The sequence below is a fragment of the Pyrenophora tritici-repentis genome, chromosome 3 (assembly GCF_003171515.1).
Source record: "Pyrenophora tritici-repentis strain M4 chromosome 3, whole genome shotgun sequence".
Classification (NCBI taxonomy): domain Eukaryota; kingdom Fungi; phylum Ascomycota; class Dothideomycetes; order Pleosporales; family Pleosporaceae; genus Pyrenophora; species Pyrenophora tritici-repentis.
This window is the reverse complement of record NC_089392.1, coordinates 2,838,517-2,851,260: the sequence shown is the minus strand read 5'-3', so window position 1 is coordinate 2,851,260 and position 12,744 is coordinate 2,838,517. Positions and strand designations below refer to the sequence as shown.

The window sequence follows — 12,744 nt, the reverse complement described above, 5'->3', positions numbered from 1 at the left end:
GCGAAGCTAGCGTGGCGGAATCAATTAGCAGGGATGCACGTCGCGCCTTCTACGCGGTCGCGTTGTCCCACAGGCACTTTCCACATCTACTCCACACAACAAACATTGTATCCATCGCCGTGGGCATATCACAACCGCGTAGTATTAATTCTGCTGCTATATTACAACAATGGCGGGTACAGACTCAAAAGCGCCGTCAAAGCGCACCCTCTCCGAAACGTCTGGCAAGCGCAACAACGTGCAACTATCGCCCCGCTCCTCAAAGAAGTTGAAACTCGAAAATACCAATGAGAGGAGCAGAGCGCCAATCAAGACAGCAAATGGCTCTTTCAATTCGAGCCAGCCGGCACCAAGCCAGTTTGAGGAAACGCTGGAGAGGATGGCAGAAGATGTCGAGTCAGTGAAGAAGGGCAACAAAGAGAAGGACCAGGAATGGCACCGGCCTGCGATACCAGAAGACTTTAGTGAGATGACACATAACCTCACATTTCAGCAGATAGACGCCGAAGAGGGTGTGCTGAATGGCGGAAGGGCCACAGTAAAACTGTTTGGTGTGACAGAGGTGCGCAAACTGTATACATGTAGATGACTTCATGCTAACTCGGACATTACAGAATGGCCATTCCGTCCTCCTTCACGTTACAGGCTTCCAGCACTACTTCTACGTTGCCGCTCCCATCGACTTCCACAAGGAAGACTGCGAAGGTTACAAGCTCTTCCTCGAGGGTGAATGTCAAAAGAACTTCAACCAACACTCGGCTGTCATAGCATCAGTGCAGATGTGCATGAGAGAGAACATCCTGCGATTTCAGGGCAATCAGAAGAGCCCCTATCTCAAGATCACCGTCTGTGACCCCAAGATGATCAACCGTGTGCGGATGATGGTACAAAAGGGCAACGCCAACTACAAACGGCTTTGGCCTGCCAGAGAGGACGGAATCCTTACATTCGATAATATTGCATACGTGCTGCGTTTTATGATCGATACATCGGTCACCGGAATGTGTTGGGTTGAGGCCCCCGCATCAAAGTACAGGATGATCAACCCCCGCGAGCGACATTCCAATTGCCAGTTCGAGGCACAAGTGCATTACAAAGATCTCATTGCCCACTCATCCGAAGGCGAATGGGCAAAGCTCGCACCCCTCCGCGTTCTCTCTTTCGATATCGAGTGTGCTGGTCGCAAGGGTATCTTTCCAGAGGCGAACGTCGACCCTGTCATCCAGATCGCAAATGTCGTTACAAGATACGGTGAACAGAAGCCATTTGTCAGGAACGTGTTCTGTCTGGACACGGTCAGCCCCATTGTTTCGACGGAGATCTTTTCATATCAAAGCGAAGGCGAGATGCTGATGAAGTGGCGCGACTTCGTGGAGCAGGTCGATCCGGACGTCATCATCGGATACAACATCAACAACTTCGATTTTCCGTATCTGCTCGACCGGGCGAAGCATCTCAAGCTACAGAAATTCCCTTACTGGACCCGTCTCAAGACTGTGCAGTCCAAGGTTGAAAGTTCGCACTTTTCGAGCAAACAGTTGGGAAACCGAGATACTAAGACGACAAACACCAATGGTCGTCTGCAACTGGACCTGCTTCAACTCATCCAGCGAGACCATCATCTGCGAAGTTATACGCTCAACTCAGTGTGCGCTCACTTCCTCAAGGAGCAGAAAGAGGACGTACATCACAGTATGATCACAGAGTTGTTCAACGGCGACTGCAACTCACGGAGGCGTCTGGCTGTATACTGTTTGAAGGATGCTTACCTACCTCAGCGACTGCTCGACAAACTGATGTGTCTGGTCAATTATACAGAAATGGCTCGTGTTACAGGTGTGCCTTTCAACTACATTCTTTCCCGAGGACAACAAATCCGCTTCATCAGTCAACTGTTCCGAAAAGCCCTCGATCATCAGCTCATCATACCTGATCTTCCCAACCAAGGCGACAGCAATGATCAGTATGAAGGTGCCACGGTCATTGAGCCTAAACGTGGTTATTACAGGGACCCTGTCGCAACTCTGGATTTCGCCTCCCTGTACCCCAGTATCATGCAAGCTCACAACCTTTGTTACACAACTTGGCTCGATAAGCAGACAGTGGAGAAGCTGAAGATGAAGAAAGACGAAGACTACATTGTTACACCACACGGGGACATGTTCTGTACAGCAAAGACGAGGAAAGGGCTATTGACAGAAATTCTGGAAGAAGTGCTGAGCGCACGTAAGAAAGCCAAGAGAGAGCTGGCGACTGAGACCGACCCTTTCAAGAAGGCTGTGCTGAACGGTCGTCAATTAGCCCTGAAGGTTACTGCAAACTCCGTCTACGGTTTAACAGGCGCTACCAATGGTAAGCTACCCTGTCTTGCTATTGCCAGTAGTACCACCAGTTTCGGTCGTCAGATGATCGAAAGGACCAAGGCTGAGGTTGAGGCCAAATACAACATTGCCAACGGGTACACACATGACGCGGAGGTCATCTATGGTGACACAGATTCTGTCATGGTCAAATTCGGTACCTCAAATCTTGAAGAAGCTATGAAATTGGGTGAGGAGGCTGCCACATACGTGACGTCCAAGTTCCTCAAGCCCATTAAGCTGGAGTTTGAAAAGGTCTACTTCCCTTACCTGCTCATCAACAAGAAGCGATACGCTGGTCTCTACTGGACAAATCCCCATAAGTGGGACAAGATGGACACCAAGGGTATTGAGACAGTCCGTCGTGACAATTGTCGTCTGGTGCAAACGGTCATCGAAACTTCCTTACGCATGTTGTTGATCGATCAAGACCCAGAGGGTGCACAAGCGTAAGTAAGCCTACCCAGCAGCTGCATCAAAGCTGACATTTCCAGGTTCGTCAAAGAAACCATCGCGGATCTTCTGCAGAACAAGGTCGACATGTCCAACCTCGTCATCACCAAAGCCCTCACGAAACAAGAAGACAAGGACGGCAAGGGTGGTTATGCCAACAAGCAGGCACACGTGGAACTGGCAGAACGCATGAAAAAGCGTGACGCGGGTTCTGCCCCTGCTCTAGGTGACCGTGTCGCATATGTTATGATTAGGGCCGCCACCGGTGCAAAGAACTTTGAGAAATCAGAGGACCCACTCTACGTTCTCGAGAACAACTTGCCCATTGACACGCGTTACTATCTCGACAATCAACTCGCCAAACCATTGGGCAGAATTTTCGAGCCCATTCTAGGCGAAAAGAAGGCGGCCTCGCTCCTTACTGGCGACCACACACGCTCCATCACCGTTGCCGCACCCACCATGGGCGGTCTGATGAAATTTGCAAAGAAGACATCGACATGCATGGGTTGCAAGAAACCTCTTGTCGCCGCACACGAAAAGGATGGCGCCGTGTGTGAAAACTGCAGACCTCGTATCGGAGAGCTATATACAAAGACACTGAGCAAGGTGTCCGAGCTGGAGGTCCGCTTCTCTCGACTTTGGACGCAATGCCAGCGTTGTCAGGGAAGTGTTCACTGCGAGGTCATCTGTGCTTCGAAGGATTGCCCAATCTTCTACATGCGGATGAAGGCGAGGAAAGACGTTCAAGATGCGGGTAAGGAGCTTGTACGCTTCGATAAAGATGCTGCACTCTGGTGATTGCAGTGGAAGCTGTCAGTCGCTACCACTCGTAAGGTGTTTTGGTGTTTAGAGGTATGGATATCTAGCTATTTGATATGAAGATTAGGATATAGCTTCTCAGTTGCGCAGTGATATACAGCATGTACACAATATGATAATGTTAACCCCATGAAGTTCCTCCAAAATAAATCTGCTTGTGTTCTCTCGGCAACTCAAACCATACTATCGATTGGTAATGTAGTTATCGGTTGCTCTGACGCTGCCATAAGTTTTCGGTCTCTTGTTTGAGAACAAAGTTGATGTGGTGGTGACAATGTACCTGGTCGATGTTGTAGTCAGTTGCCATAACAGCCTGCAAATGTGGGGTTCTAAGAGGCCCTCCTAATCAAGATGAGTGACTTTGTTCAGACAAGTCCAAAAGATATATCCAACAGCAGGACTAATACAATTATTCCTTGAGTCCAAATGTTCTTTGGTTGTTATCAAATGAAACATTATAGTTACTTTGTGGTCTACCACCACTCGAATTGCCGTCTCAAGTTTGGTGGAGGTGTTCAATCTCGGATCAGGGTGGAGTTGTAGCTGTAATCGCTCTGTTTTTTTGTGCAAATTGGTGTCTCATCAAAGTACTTAGTAACAAAAAGCTCAGCAAAACTACACACAATTACATAAGAACGTCTGGTGATTTCAAGTATCGAGGTCAAGTGCGGGAAGGGCATAAAACGTAGAGAGCTGCAGCCATGGAACGCATACGCTAATCTCTGAGTGGGACCCTCGTTCACTCATGGTTCTCAAGTTCGCCTATTTAGTGTCGCCACCCCAAACAAATAGTCTTGAACATCATAAGGCTATCACCGCCAACAACGTGCTGTCGAGTTTGCACACATTGACACTCACTTCCCGCCTCACCCACCAAACTATAAGGCGAAATTTGATTGCAACTCCCCAAATCGCGTTACACACATCTCTCTACCTATAAATACCGTCACAAATCTATACCGTTAGAGTCCAAACCTGTTCGCCGCTCAACCCAAGCGCCTCCACCTCCAACACACCATAGCTATGCCGCGTTTCAACCCTGCTGCGCGAAGCTTCTCGACTTCCATTCATCCACGAACTACACCGTCCTTGTCGTCTGCGCCCGCGCCCGATCTCCTGATTATATTACGCACGCACTGTATCATGCTCACGACCCAATATGTCTCTTATTATAGGATGTATATGTCAGCTTACCATGAGCTTATTCCGCTGAGGAACGGGTTTAATGACATGCAGAAGGTGATTGATGGAGTTGCTGAGTTGTTCTTCATGCAGAAGAAAATTACGCGTTTTCAGAAGTTCCTGGCGGAGTTTGAGGAATTTATCAGGGGTCTGGAAGCGGATGTGCGGGCCAGGTATGAGTATGGGAATGGAGGCGGAGAGGGGGATGGCGAGAGACTTAGTCGGATGTGATTGTGATAGGTGTTTGGGAGAGGGAATGAGGATGAGGAATGATGAGTGCTTGGTGGAGGAGAGAGAAGTCTTGGATTTTTTCCCAGGCATGGTATGCTGGGCCTTGTGGTCAGCTCAAGTGTCGAAATGTCGGATTGAAGACGTACTAAGGGGTGTTCAGGGATGCATGTTCTCGTAGACATAAACAGCGACTTATACCAACGACACATCATGCCATATACCTAGATAAATAAAGGTTGCTGCTCAAAAGAATCTTAAGTTACTTGTCTTTGTTTCGAAGACGTAGTGATAACTCCAGGGCTTCGGAGTAGATGACCGCGCTATCCTGTATTGGTTAGGACCGGGGGTTGAACTCCACATGTTTATGCCCGCCCCAAGCTACGCATAGCAAGCAGCATCTTTAAACCAACTTTCATCGGCATCATGCTACCGCCATCTCCATTTCCAATTCCCTCCTCTTGTACTAGGTCCGATGTGCCTTATCGTATTCCGTGCTTACTTGGTCGGTGCAAAGGTTACATCGGTCTCGCAGGTGCGGGGCGAAGCGAGTGTTGACAGCGACTAGGATGCCTTGGCTGTCGTATCACGATAAACATCCTTGGTTGTTTCTCGCCATCATGTCTTCCCTCCTCCCGTGTCCAACATGTGGTTTTTGGTTTTGGTATTATTGATTGAGCTCGTGGTTGCTCTCCAACCTCTCCCACCAGTGCCAGCATCGAACACCAGCAGCAATGGCGCTGACATCTCGATCAACACGTTATCCACGAAGATATACATTGACAGCGCTTTTGCGGATACAAGAGATGCGAATGGCCTGACTCTCATCCCGCCATCAGCTTATGAATTTGCTGAGACATTTCGCGCCGACATTTCATTGCTGTTAGGTGGAAACTGGAAGTTGGAGCGCGTCGATGGCCTTCAGTCGGACGGTATCAATCTTGGGTCTTTCCGGGGTGATGAAAGCCAGTTGGCATACGAGAATGGTGTTGCGACAGAAGAAGGATATGAAATCGAAGTTACAGATGGCCGCATTTACATAGGCGGAACCGGTGCGCGAGGCATGTTTTGGGGCACACGAACTTTGCTGCAACAGTTGTTGATTGGGAATGGATCTCTGGCACACGGTCGGACGGTAGATGCGCCTGCCTATGCTACACGTGGTTTCATGCTAGACGCAGGCCGCAAATGGTACAGCAAGGATTTCCTCAAAGAGCTTTGCTCCTACGCGTCATTCTTCAAGATGTCAGAGTTTCATTACCACTCTAGCGACAACTATCCGCTTAATCGTGGTCACAATGAGACGTGGCAGGATGTATTCTCTCATTTCTCGTTGTACCCGGAAAAGAATACCGAGCTTCGAGGCCTGGTTCAACGTCCAAACGAAACACTATCGCGCGTCGATTTCGAAGATTTTCAGCGGCATTGCGCACAAAGAGGTGTCACAATCGTTCCAGAGATTGAAGCACCAGGCCACGCTTTGGCGATTACGAAATGGAAACCAGAACTTGCGCTTGCAAAAAAAGACTTGTTGAACCTCAGCCATCCGGACGCGATCCCCACAGTAAAAGCCATCTGGTCAGAGTTCCTTCCCTGGTTTCAGACAAAAGAAGTGCACATTGGCGCAGACGAATATGATTCTACTCTGGCAGATGATTACATCCACTTTGTGAACGAGATGGCAGACTTCGTCAACACAACGTCGCAGAAGCGAGTGCGTATATGGGGTACACATGAACCTTCTGAAAACCTCACCATCTCGAGGGAAGTCATCGTACAGCATTGGCAGTATGGTCAATCGGATCCTGTGGAGCTTCAGAATGATGGCTATGATCTAATCAATTCAGAGGATTGGTGGGCATACATGAGTCTCAAAAATGATCATATGCCTATCCTACCAGCTCGATACCCGCAGTTCTACAATGTTACACGGACAGTGAACTTTGCGAACGTACCAAGCTGGCAATGGGAACCCTCGGTTTACAATCCCATCAACACCACGGAGCAGCTACAGCCCAACGCTATCGGCAACAAGGGTGCTATCTTGGCAGCTTGGAACGATAACGGTGCAGATGCCACGACGCAGCTTGAAGCTTACTATGCGATGCGCGAAGGTATACCTGTCATGGCCGCACGTGCCTGGGCTGGAGCTCGGGGCGAAAAGATCGTCGAAGGAGAGCTATCGGATAGTACCGCACTTTTGGTATGCATGGAAAACGCATGTAATTCAATCAGCGGCTAATGCGCGGACATCTCAGGCACCCAAAGCCCCTGGACAAAATCTCGATCGCCGGATACCGAATGCGCAGAATCCGTCGCAAACCTCGCCACTCGTGTCGTGGAAACGGGGATCCTCTGGCAACTCGAAACAAATCTTGGAAATGGGCTCTTATGGACCGCCGTATACACTGGCCATGAGTGTATCGTCATCATTCAATCTTTCTGGGCCAGACACCTCGCTCTCTCTCAGTAAGCTCTCCACCAACACCAGCGGCGACATCACTACACTCATCTTCACCACCGCGGACGGATTCCCATACCCTTTGCGTTCTGTATCCTCAGATGATGGACACGACCCCGGACATCCAGGTCGTATCTGGACGAACCAATCTACATCCTCGCATGAGCCTGTATCCGTCACTCTCCCTGCCATGTTGCGTATTGAGACAGACATACTGAACGGCAGTCGTGTCTGGATTGATGAAAAGTTTGCAGGCCGCTTTGAAGTATTCGTATTTGGAGGGCGCAACACACTGTTCAGCTGGAGTCAGATGGCACTCGTTGCTCCGTTAAAAGAAGTAGACGGCGGTATTGACAGCCTTGTGCTCGAAGCAGGCGTAGGACTAGGAACTCCACGTCCAGTGAACGGTAGTTATAGTGGACCTTTGGCGGGCAATAATGCTGGGAGATCTCATGGAGTTGGTGTGGGGTGGTTTCAGATACTGGTTGGTGTAGCGGTGATGATGTGGAATTTCATGTAAATTGTCCAATGCCAATGTTGGGAAGTTGGTCGAAGTAGCTACCGATCCCTTCAATCTACATCCTCTCATGTCAATTCTCAACACCCTCTACTGGGTTGTATTCACATTGTACCCACCCTCTTGCATCCTGGTTCTCTTGTTGTGCCATCTCCAGTATTGCAAATGCAACTGATCACTTTCCAGGATCTGGCTTGATATCCTAAGCGGTTGCAACTATGGCAGTCGCCATTCCCTCTTGCATCCCGGTCGGCTCAAAATGCTGTGGTACATGCATGACGGGCATCGCAACAAGATCTGAAAGTTTAATGTATATTTTTGGAATTTGTTGATATGTGTATATATGGCAATTCCATTCAATTGCCACGCCTTCTCTGCTATTTCGCCCGCAAAGCTGTGGTACCTCGAACCTCATCGTTGATCACGCCTACAATCCATCGGCATGGCTGCCATGTTCAAAAACAGGCGCAAACGCAGTACAATTCTCTTTGCTCATCTCCTGATCCCACCTCACCCCCTCAATGCCCCTCCCCGTTGCCTGGCACCACAGTCTTATGGCCCTTCCTTGGATGCGACGGCGCCTTCGCCCTCGCCAATCCCAACTTGACATTTGTATCATCCTGAACAAGCGCATTCCTCACCTCTTTCACGTTACCGCCACTTGGGATCCCGCGCTCGCGGCACAAAGCTGCGGCCTCGTAGTAGCCAACTGCATCGTAGTTTGGGTTGCCCAGAAGAGGTTGAAGCGGCGAGACATGGCGGGTATGACGGTTCCGGGTGCGCTGAGAAGACGGCTTAGATGAGCGTGAAGAAGAAGAAGAAGAAGAAGAAGAAGAAGAAGAAGACAATGATATGGCTGGTACAAGCTGGGAACTCCTGGGTGGACTGGATTTTAATGGGAGGGTGGGGTCGGAGCTCGTAGGGAGGCAGAGGGGTGGGTGCCGTGGGATTGGGATGACGGTTGGGAAGGCACGGCCTTGTACGGGGGAACTGAGCGACGATGTGGGGGTAAGCTGGGTACTACCGAATCCATCGGAGTGTGTGCTTTCCGCACAAGGATGAGCATGGCCCGAGCTTGTCGTAAATGCCTCGTTAGGAAGAGTGGGAAGTGACGATTCCGCAAAGGAACGATCAGCTGACTCGGTAGTGCCGCTCATCATGTCTTCTTCGATGTGAGAAAGGCTGATGTCACCCATTCGATCCATCGTATTCCGATCTGACATGCTCACATCACTGCTGCTCGAGGATGATATCCCGCTCCCATGCCCATCTAGGCGGCAGCCCGAGATGTCAACTTTCCCCGCATGATAGGTAGTCCTAAAGCAGCTTTTCCTGCGCCGCGTCTCTATCTTTCTGATGCTTCATTGCCAGCTGCATGCTCGGTATTATATCGGCGTTTTCTCCCGTGTAGTCTGGATGAGCGGTGAGATACCGATGACTGTATTTGATCCCTTGCTCACGCATTTTTCCGATGGGCTTCGTCAACTCAGCTACCATTATCTTATCGATTAAACCGGCGGTTCCAAGGTGAACAGCATGTTCTACTAGTAGCGCATAGTTTGTTGTAGCGTGTGCATCGCCGTAGCCTGAGCGAGAGTGGTCGAGATGATGATGTGGGCAGGCTTCGGCCGTTACTTTGATGGGTTTCTTGGGTGACATTGTAGATTTGTGTATGAAAACATGGGTTTGAAGTAGAGATGATACCACTATGAACATCTGCTAGGTTGGAAAACGAAGATGATTCTTGAGAGTGGTTCGCAAAGTTGAGTAGCTATAGTATCTAGGCTGCGGGGACCTGGTTCCTCTCAAAACAATGACTTTATCGCAGAGCGAATAGGCGTTTTAACAATGACGCGTTGGTGCGAGGCACAATAGAATCATCATGAAAGTGAAAGCAGTGTGAAAGTGAAAGAGAAGCGCATTAGAAATCACTACATATCGATACCTTTAGTAGCAGAAGAAGCACCAGATAAGCATGGCTAATGATAGATCAAGTAGGAAACCATCGATTGCCTGATTTGACGAAAGCCCCACCGAGCTTTTTCGACCTGACCTCGGGAGTTTCTCCCTACTGACCCGACTAGCCATTCAAACCACCCCTCGCTTCCAGATGAGAACAAATTTCTACAGCGAGGCTTCAACTTGTGCGCCTGATCCCTGATCCCTGATTCCTAACATCGGAATCCGGAATAACTGCTACTTGCATTGATACTCTCGTCCCGTCTTGGCAGCCTCTCCAGGCTCGTTTCTAGTCACTACATTAGGAACATGCTCAAAGCTCAAAGAAAAGATGGAAGGCTATACTTATGACAACTGCCCGGTACGCTATTGAACCCAACCTTGGCTGAATCCCAGCACATCTTGGTGCAGGACGTGGGGCACGGTGAAACGTCTCCTCCTCTACATGTTTGGCCTGAAATAGGTGCAACAAGAGCAAGGAGGGTAACGATGAAGAGACGCATAGCTGGTCGTCCTGCAGCAGGCTAAAGATGATGTAGTATATAGAGGTGGTACCCGTAACCGAGGTAGATGTTGTCGTAAAGTTGAATTGTGATTGAGAGAAAACTAGATACAGTCACGATACGCATGTTCATATACCCAATGCTTATCTCTCACCGCTGCTAGGACAGGGGGTTCAGCGGAATACTAGTGCTGAGAGGACGCGTGAGGAAACGAACCACATTCCGGGGTTTCTACGGGGAGACGAACCGCAATTCAAGGGGTAATACGAGGACGCGCCGAGCTTATGTTGTTGGAACAGAAGCGTATTTGGAATTATTACAAATGTCGGTATAATCAAAAACGGAAAGACCGAGAGCTATATACACGATGACTGGTTGTCGCATACGACGATTCGAATCGATCATGATGTGTATCGCTCTTTGCCCAACTAGCCACCTAAACCACCGCTCACAACCAACACCAGTATTTTTGCAGCGAGGCTCCAACTTGGCCTTTGATACGCCTCTCTACGCCTCTCTATGCGATGTCAATTGTCTAAAGCGCTGCGCGATTGCTTTCTTGCTGACATCCAGATGCCGATACCGTAGCTAATTCTACTATTGTGTGCCACAATAACTTGTCTTTCCGGGTTTTGCCCGCCCAGCAGGGCCATAGCTAGGTACAGAATTAGCCATAAGCCCAGAGCTGAGATTTGGCATAGAGAGCTGTACTTGTAACAAACCCCGACATTTGTGGCTGCATTCTTGAAAACTTCTTTGGGGTCTCCGCAGTACCACGTACACGATGTCTGTCGACTTGGACAGTCTGGACCAAGCACTTTACATCCAGCTGGAAGAAAGCGGGACCTCTGAGCAGCTGTGAAAGGTGCGAGAATAGCAAGAAGGGCGACGACTGTAAAATGCATAGCTGGCTCGGTTATACCACACAGGATATGATGTGATAATGTCACGGTTTGGGGTCTCTCCTGCTCTGCTCCTGTAGTCGCAACTTACCTTTGTAATGGACCAATGCCTATCTGGGACTAGCGCTGTTTACGGTCACCCACCTACATATACAGTTTGTAGACTCAGACAATACAACCTCAGTTCAATCCTTCAATTCTTCCAGCACCCACTATCCCCCACAGATAAGCAGGGATGAGGTTCGAGGTCTGATTTCGCAGAGGGTTTTTAAATAAGTTAAGAGTAGTGAGCTTGAGTGATTTGCAGGAGAGTAAGAAGAATATAAAAACAACAGGCAAGTTTATATACCCGTGTCTCACGTCCCACTGTCTCATGCTGGCTAGTATGGCGGGGTAAGGGGGACAGTAGTGCTGAGGTACGCGGAGAGATGACATGTACTTGGAGGAAGCGATAATTTCGTTTGATTTTCGTCAAAGAGGGCTTATGGCTCTTGGCTTGCTTATGTGCCAAGAGCATATCCGCCAAGTTCCAGTAAGCTGGAGGTAATTCGCTGAACACTGGTTGAAATTCGCTCTACGCTAACATGGCTTCGCCGTCTAACTTTACAAAGACCAAGAAATGAATACAATTCGCAATCCCGAGGACGCACCGAACAGTATTGCCAAGCATGACTGTCCAGACCATCTACATCGCTTCCACCATCACCCCGTCGATGCGTTATTAACCGCCCATCGCGCTGCTCAGGTGTTTGACTGCTGATATAAGGGTTCTGAAATAACAACTAATCCTGAATCCAAGTTGGAGAGCAATATCCCTTCTTTTTGTATCGCTGTTGTGCCCTAGCCGAGTAACTAGGCAGTGAATTAGCGAAGAGACTAAAGTTGTGATAAACGGTCGTACCCGATACAGTTGCCGAAGCCAGCCTTCAATTCAATAGTCGTAAGGCGATTTTCATCGGTTGGGGGAACGCTTTTGCGGCAAGATATTGTGCAAGTGGACGACGTGCCCTTGCTACAGGCGTCGGAGAGATCTGTACATCCGTCCGGAAGTCCTGGAGGAGAAGTCCTAGCAGCTGCGAGAGATGCAAGGACGGCAACAAGGGTGGCGACTGTAAAACGCATAATTGTGGCTAGGTGATACCACACGGAATAAGATGCAGGGGGTGAGTCGGTAAAGGCTTATGAGATGAAATCGGAACAATGAGCCAGAAGGATGTGAAAAAAAAAACGGTAACATGAAGGTTCTTATACCCAGGGTCTCATCTCTCACGGTCTTCCCCTGGCTAGTATGGTGAGATCAAAGGAGCTGTAGTGCTGAGATGACACGAAGAGTGAGCAACCGTACCTCAACGATATA

General features: G+C 49.2%; 5 protein-coding genes across 5 annotated transcripts; 2 read left to right on the top strand and 3 right to left on the bottom strand.

The window, feature by feature from the left end:
- Window positions 1-169: 169 nt before the first annotated feature.
- On the top strand, window positions 170-3,614 carry PtrM4_084680 (PolB, DNA polymerase elongation subunit (family B); the record flags this gene model as incomplete). Its single annotated transcript, XM_001940252.1, has 3 exons — window positions 170-562; window positions 615-2,809; window positions 2,855-3,614. 3 exons carry the CDS (start codon window positions 170-172, stop codon window positions 3,612-3,614), a joined length of 3,348 nt encoding a protein of 1,115 aa, XP_001940287.1.
- A 2,077-nt stretch (window positions 3,615-5,691) lies between these two features.
- On the top strand, window positions 5,692-8,026 carry PtrM4_084670 (Chb, N-acetyl-beta-hexosaminidase; the record flags this gene model as incomplete). Its single annotated transcript, XM_066106645.1, has 2 exons — window positions 5,692-7,248; window positions 7,304-8,026. The coding sequence occupies 2 exons, from the start codon at window positions 5,692-5,694 to the stop codon at window positions 8,024-8,026; spliced, it is 2,280 nt and encodes a 759-aa protein (XP_065963583.1).
- A 1,314-nt stretch (window positions 8,027-9,340) lies between these two features.
- PtrM4_084660 (uncharacterized protein) lies at window positions 9,341-9,682 on the bottom strand (the record flags this gene model as incomplete). The annotated part of the gene is made up of 1 exon (XM_001940254.1): window positions 9,341-9,682. One exon carries the CDS (start codon window positions 9,680-9,682, stop codon window positions 9,341-9,343), a length of 342 nt encoding a protein of 113 aa, XP_001940289.1.
- Window positions 9,683-11,082: 1,400 nt separating this feature from the next.
- Window positions 11,083-11,390, bottom strand: PtrM4_084650 (uncharacterized protein; the record flags this gene model as incomplete). The annotated part of the gene is made up of 2 exons (XM_066106644.1): window positions 11,083-11,140; window positions 11,197-11,390. The coding sequence occupies 2 exons, from the start codon at window positions 11,388-11,390 to the stop codon at window positions 11,083-11,085; spliced, it is 252 nt and encodes an 83-aa protein (XP_065963582.1).
- Window positions 11,391-12,169: 779 nt separating this feature from the next.
- On the bottom strand, window positions 12,170-12,509 carry PtrM4_084640 (uncharacterized protein; the record flags this gene model as incomplete). Its single annotated transcript, XM_001940255.1, has 2 exons — window positions 12,170-12,239; window positions 12,289-12,509. The coding sequence occupies 2 exons, from the start codon at window positions 12,507-12,509 to the stop codon at window positions 12,170-12,172; spliced, it is 291 nt and encodes a 96-aa protein (XP_001940290.1).
- Between the last annotated feature and the right edge of the window lie 235 nt (window positions 12,510-12,744).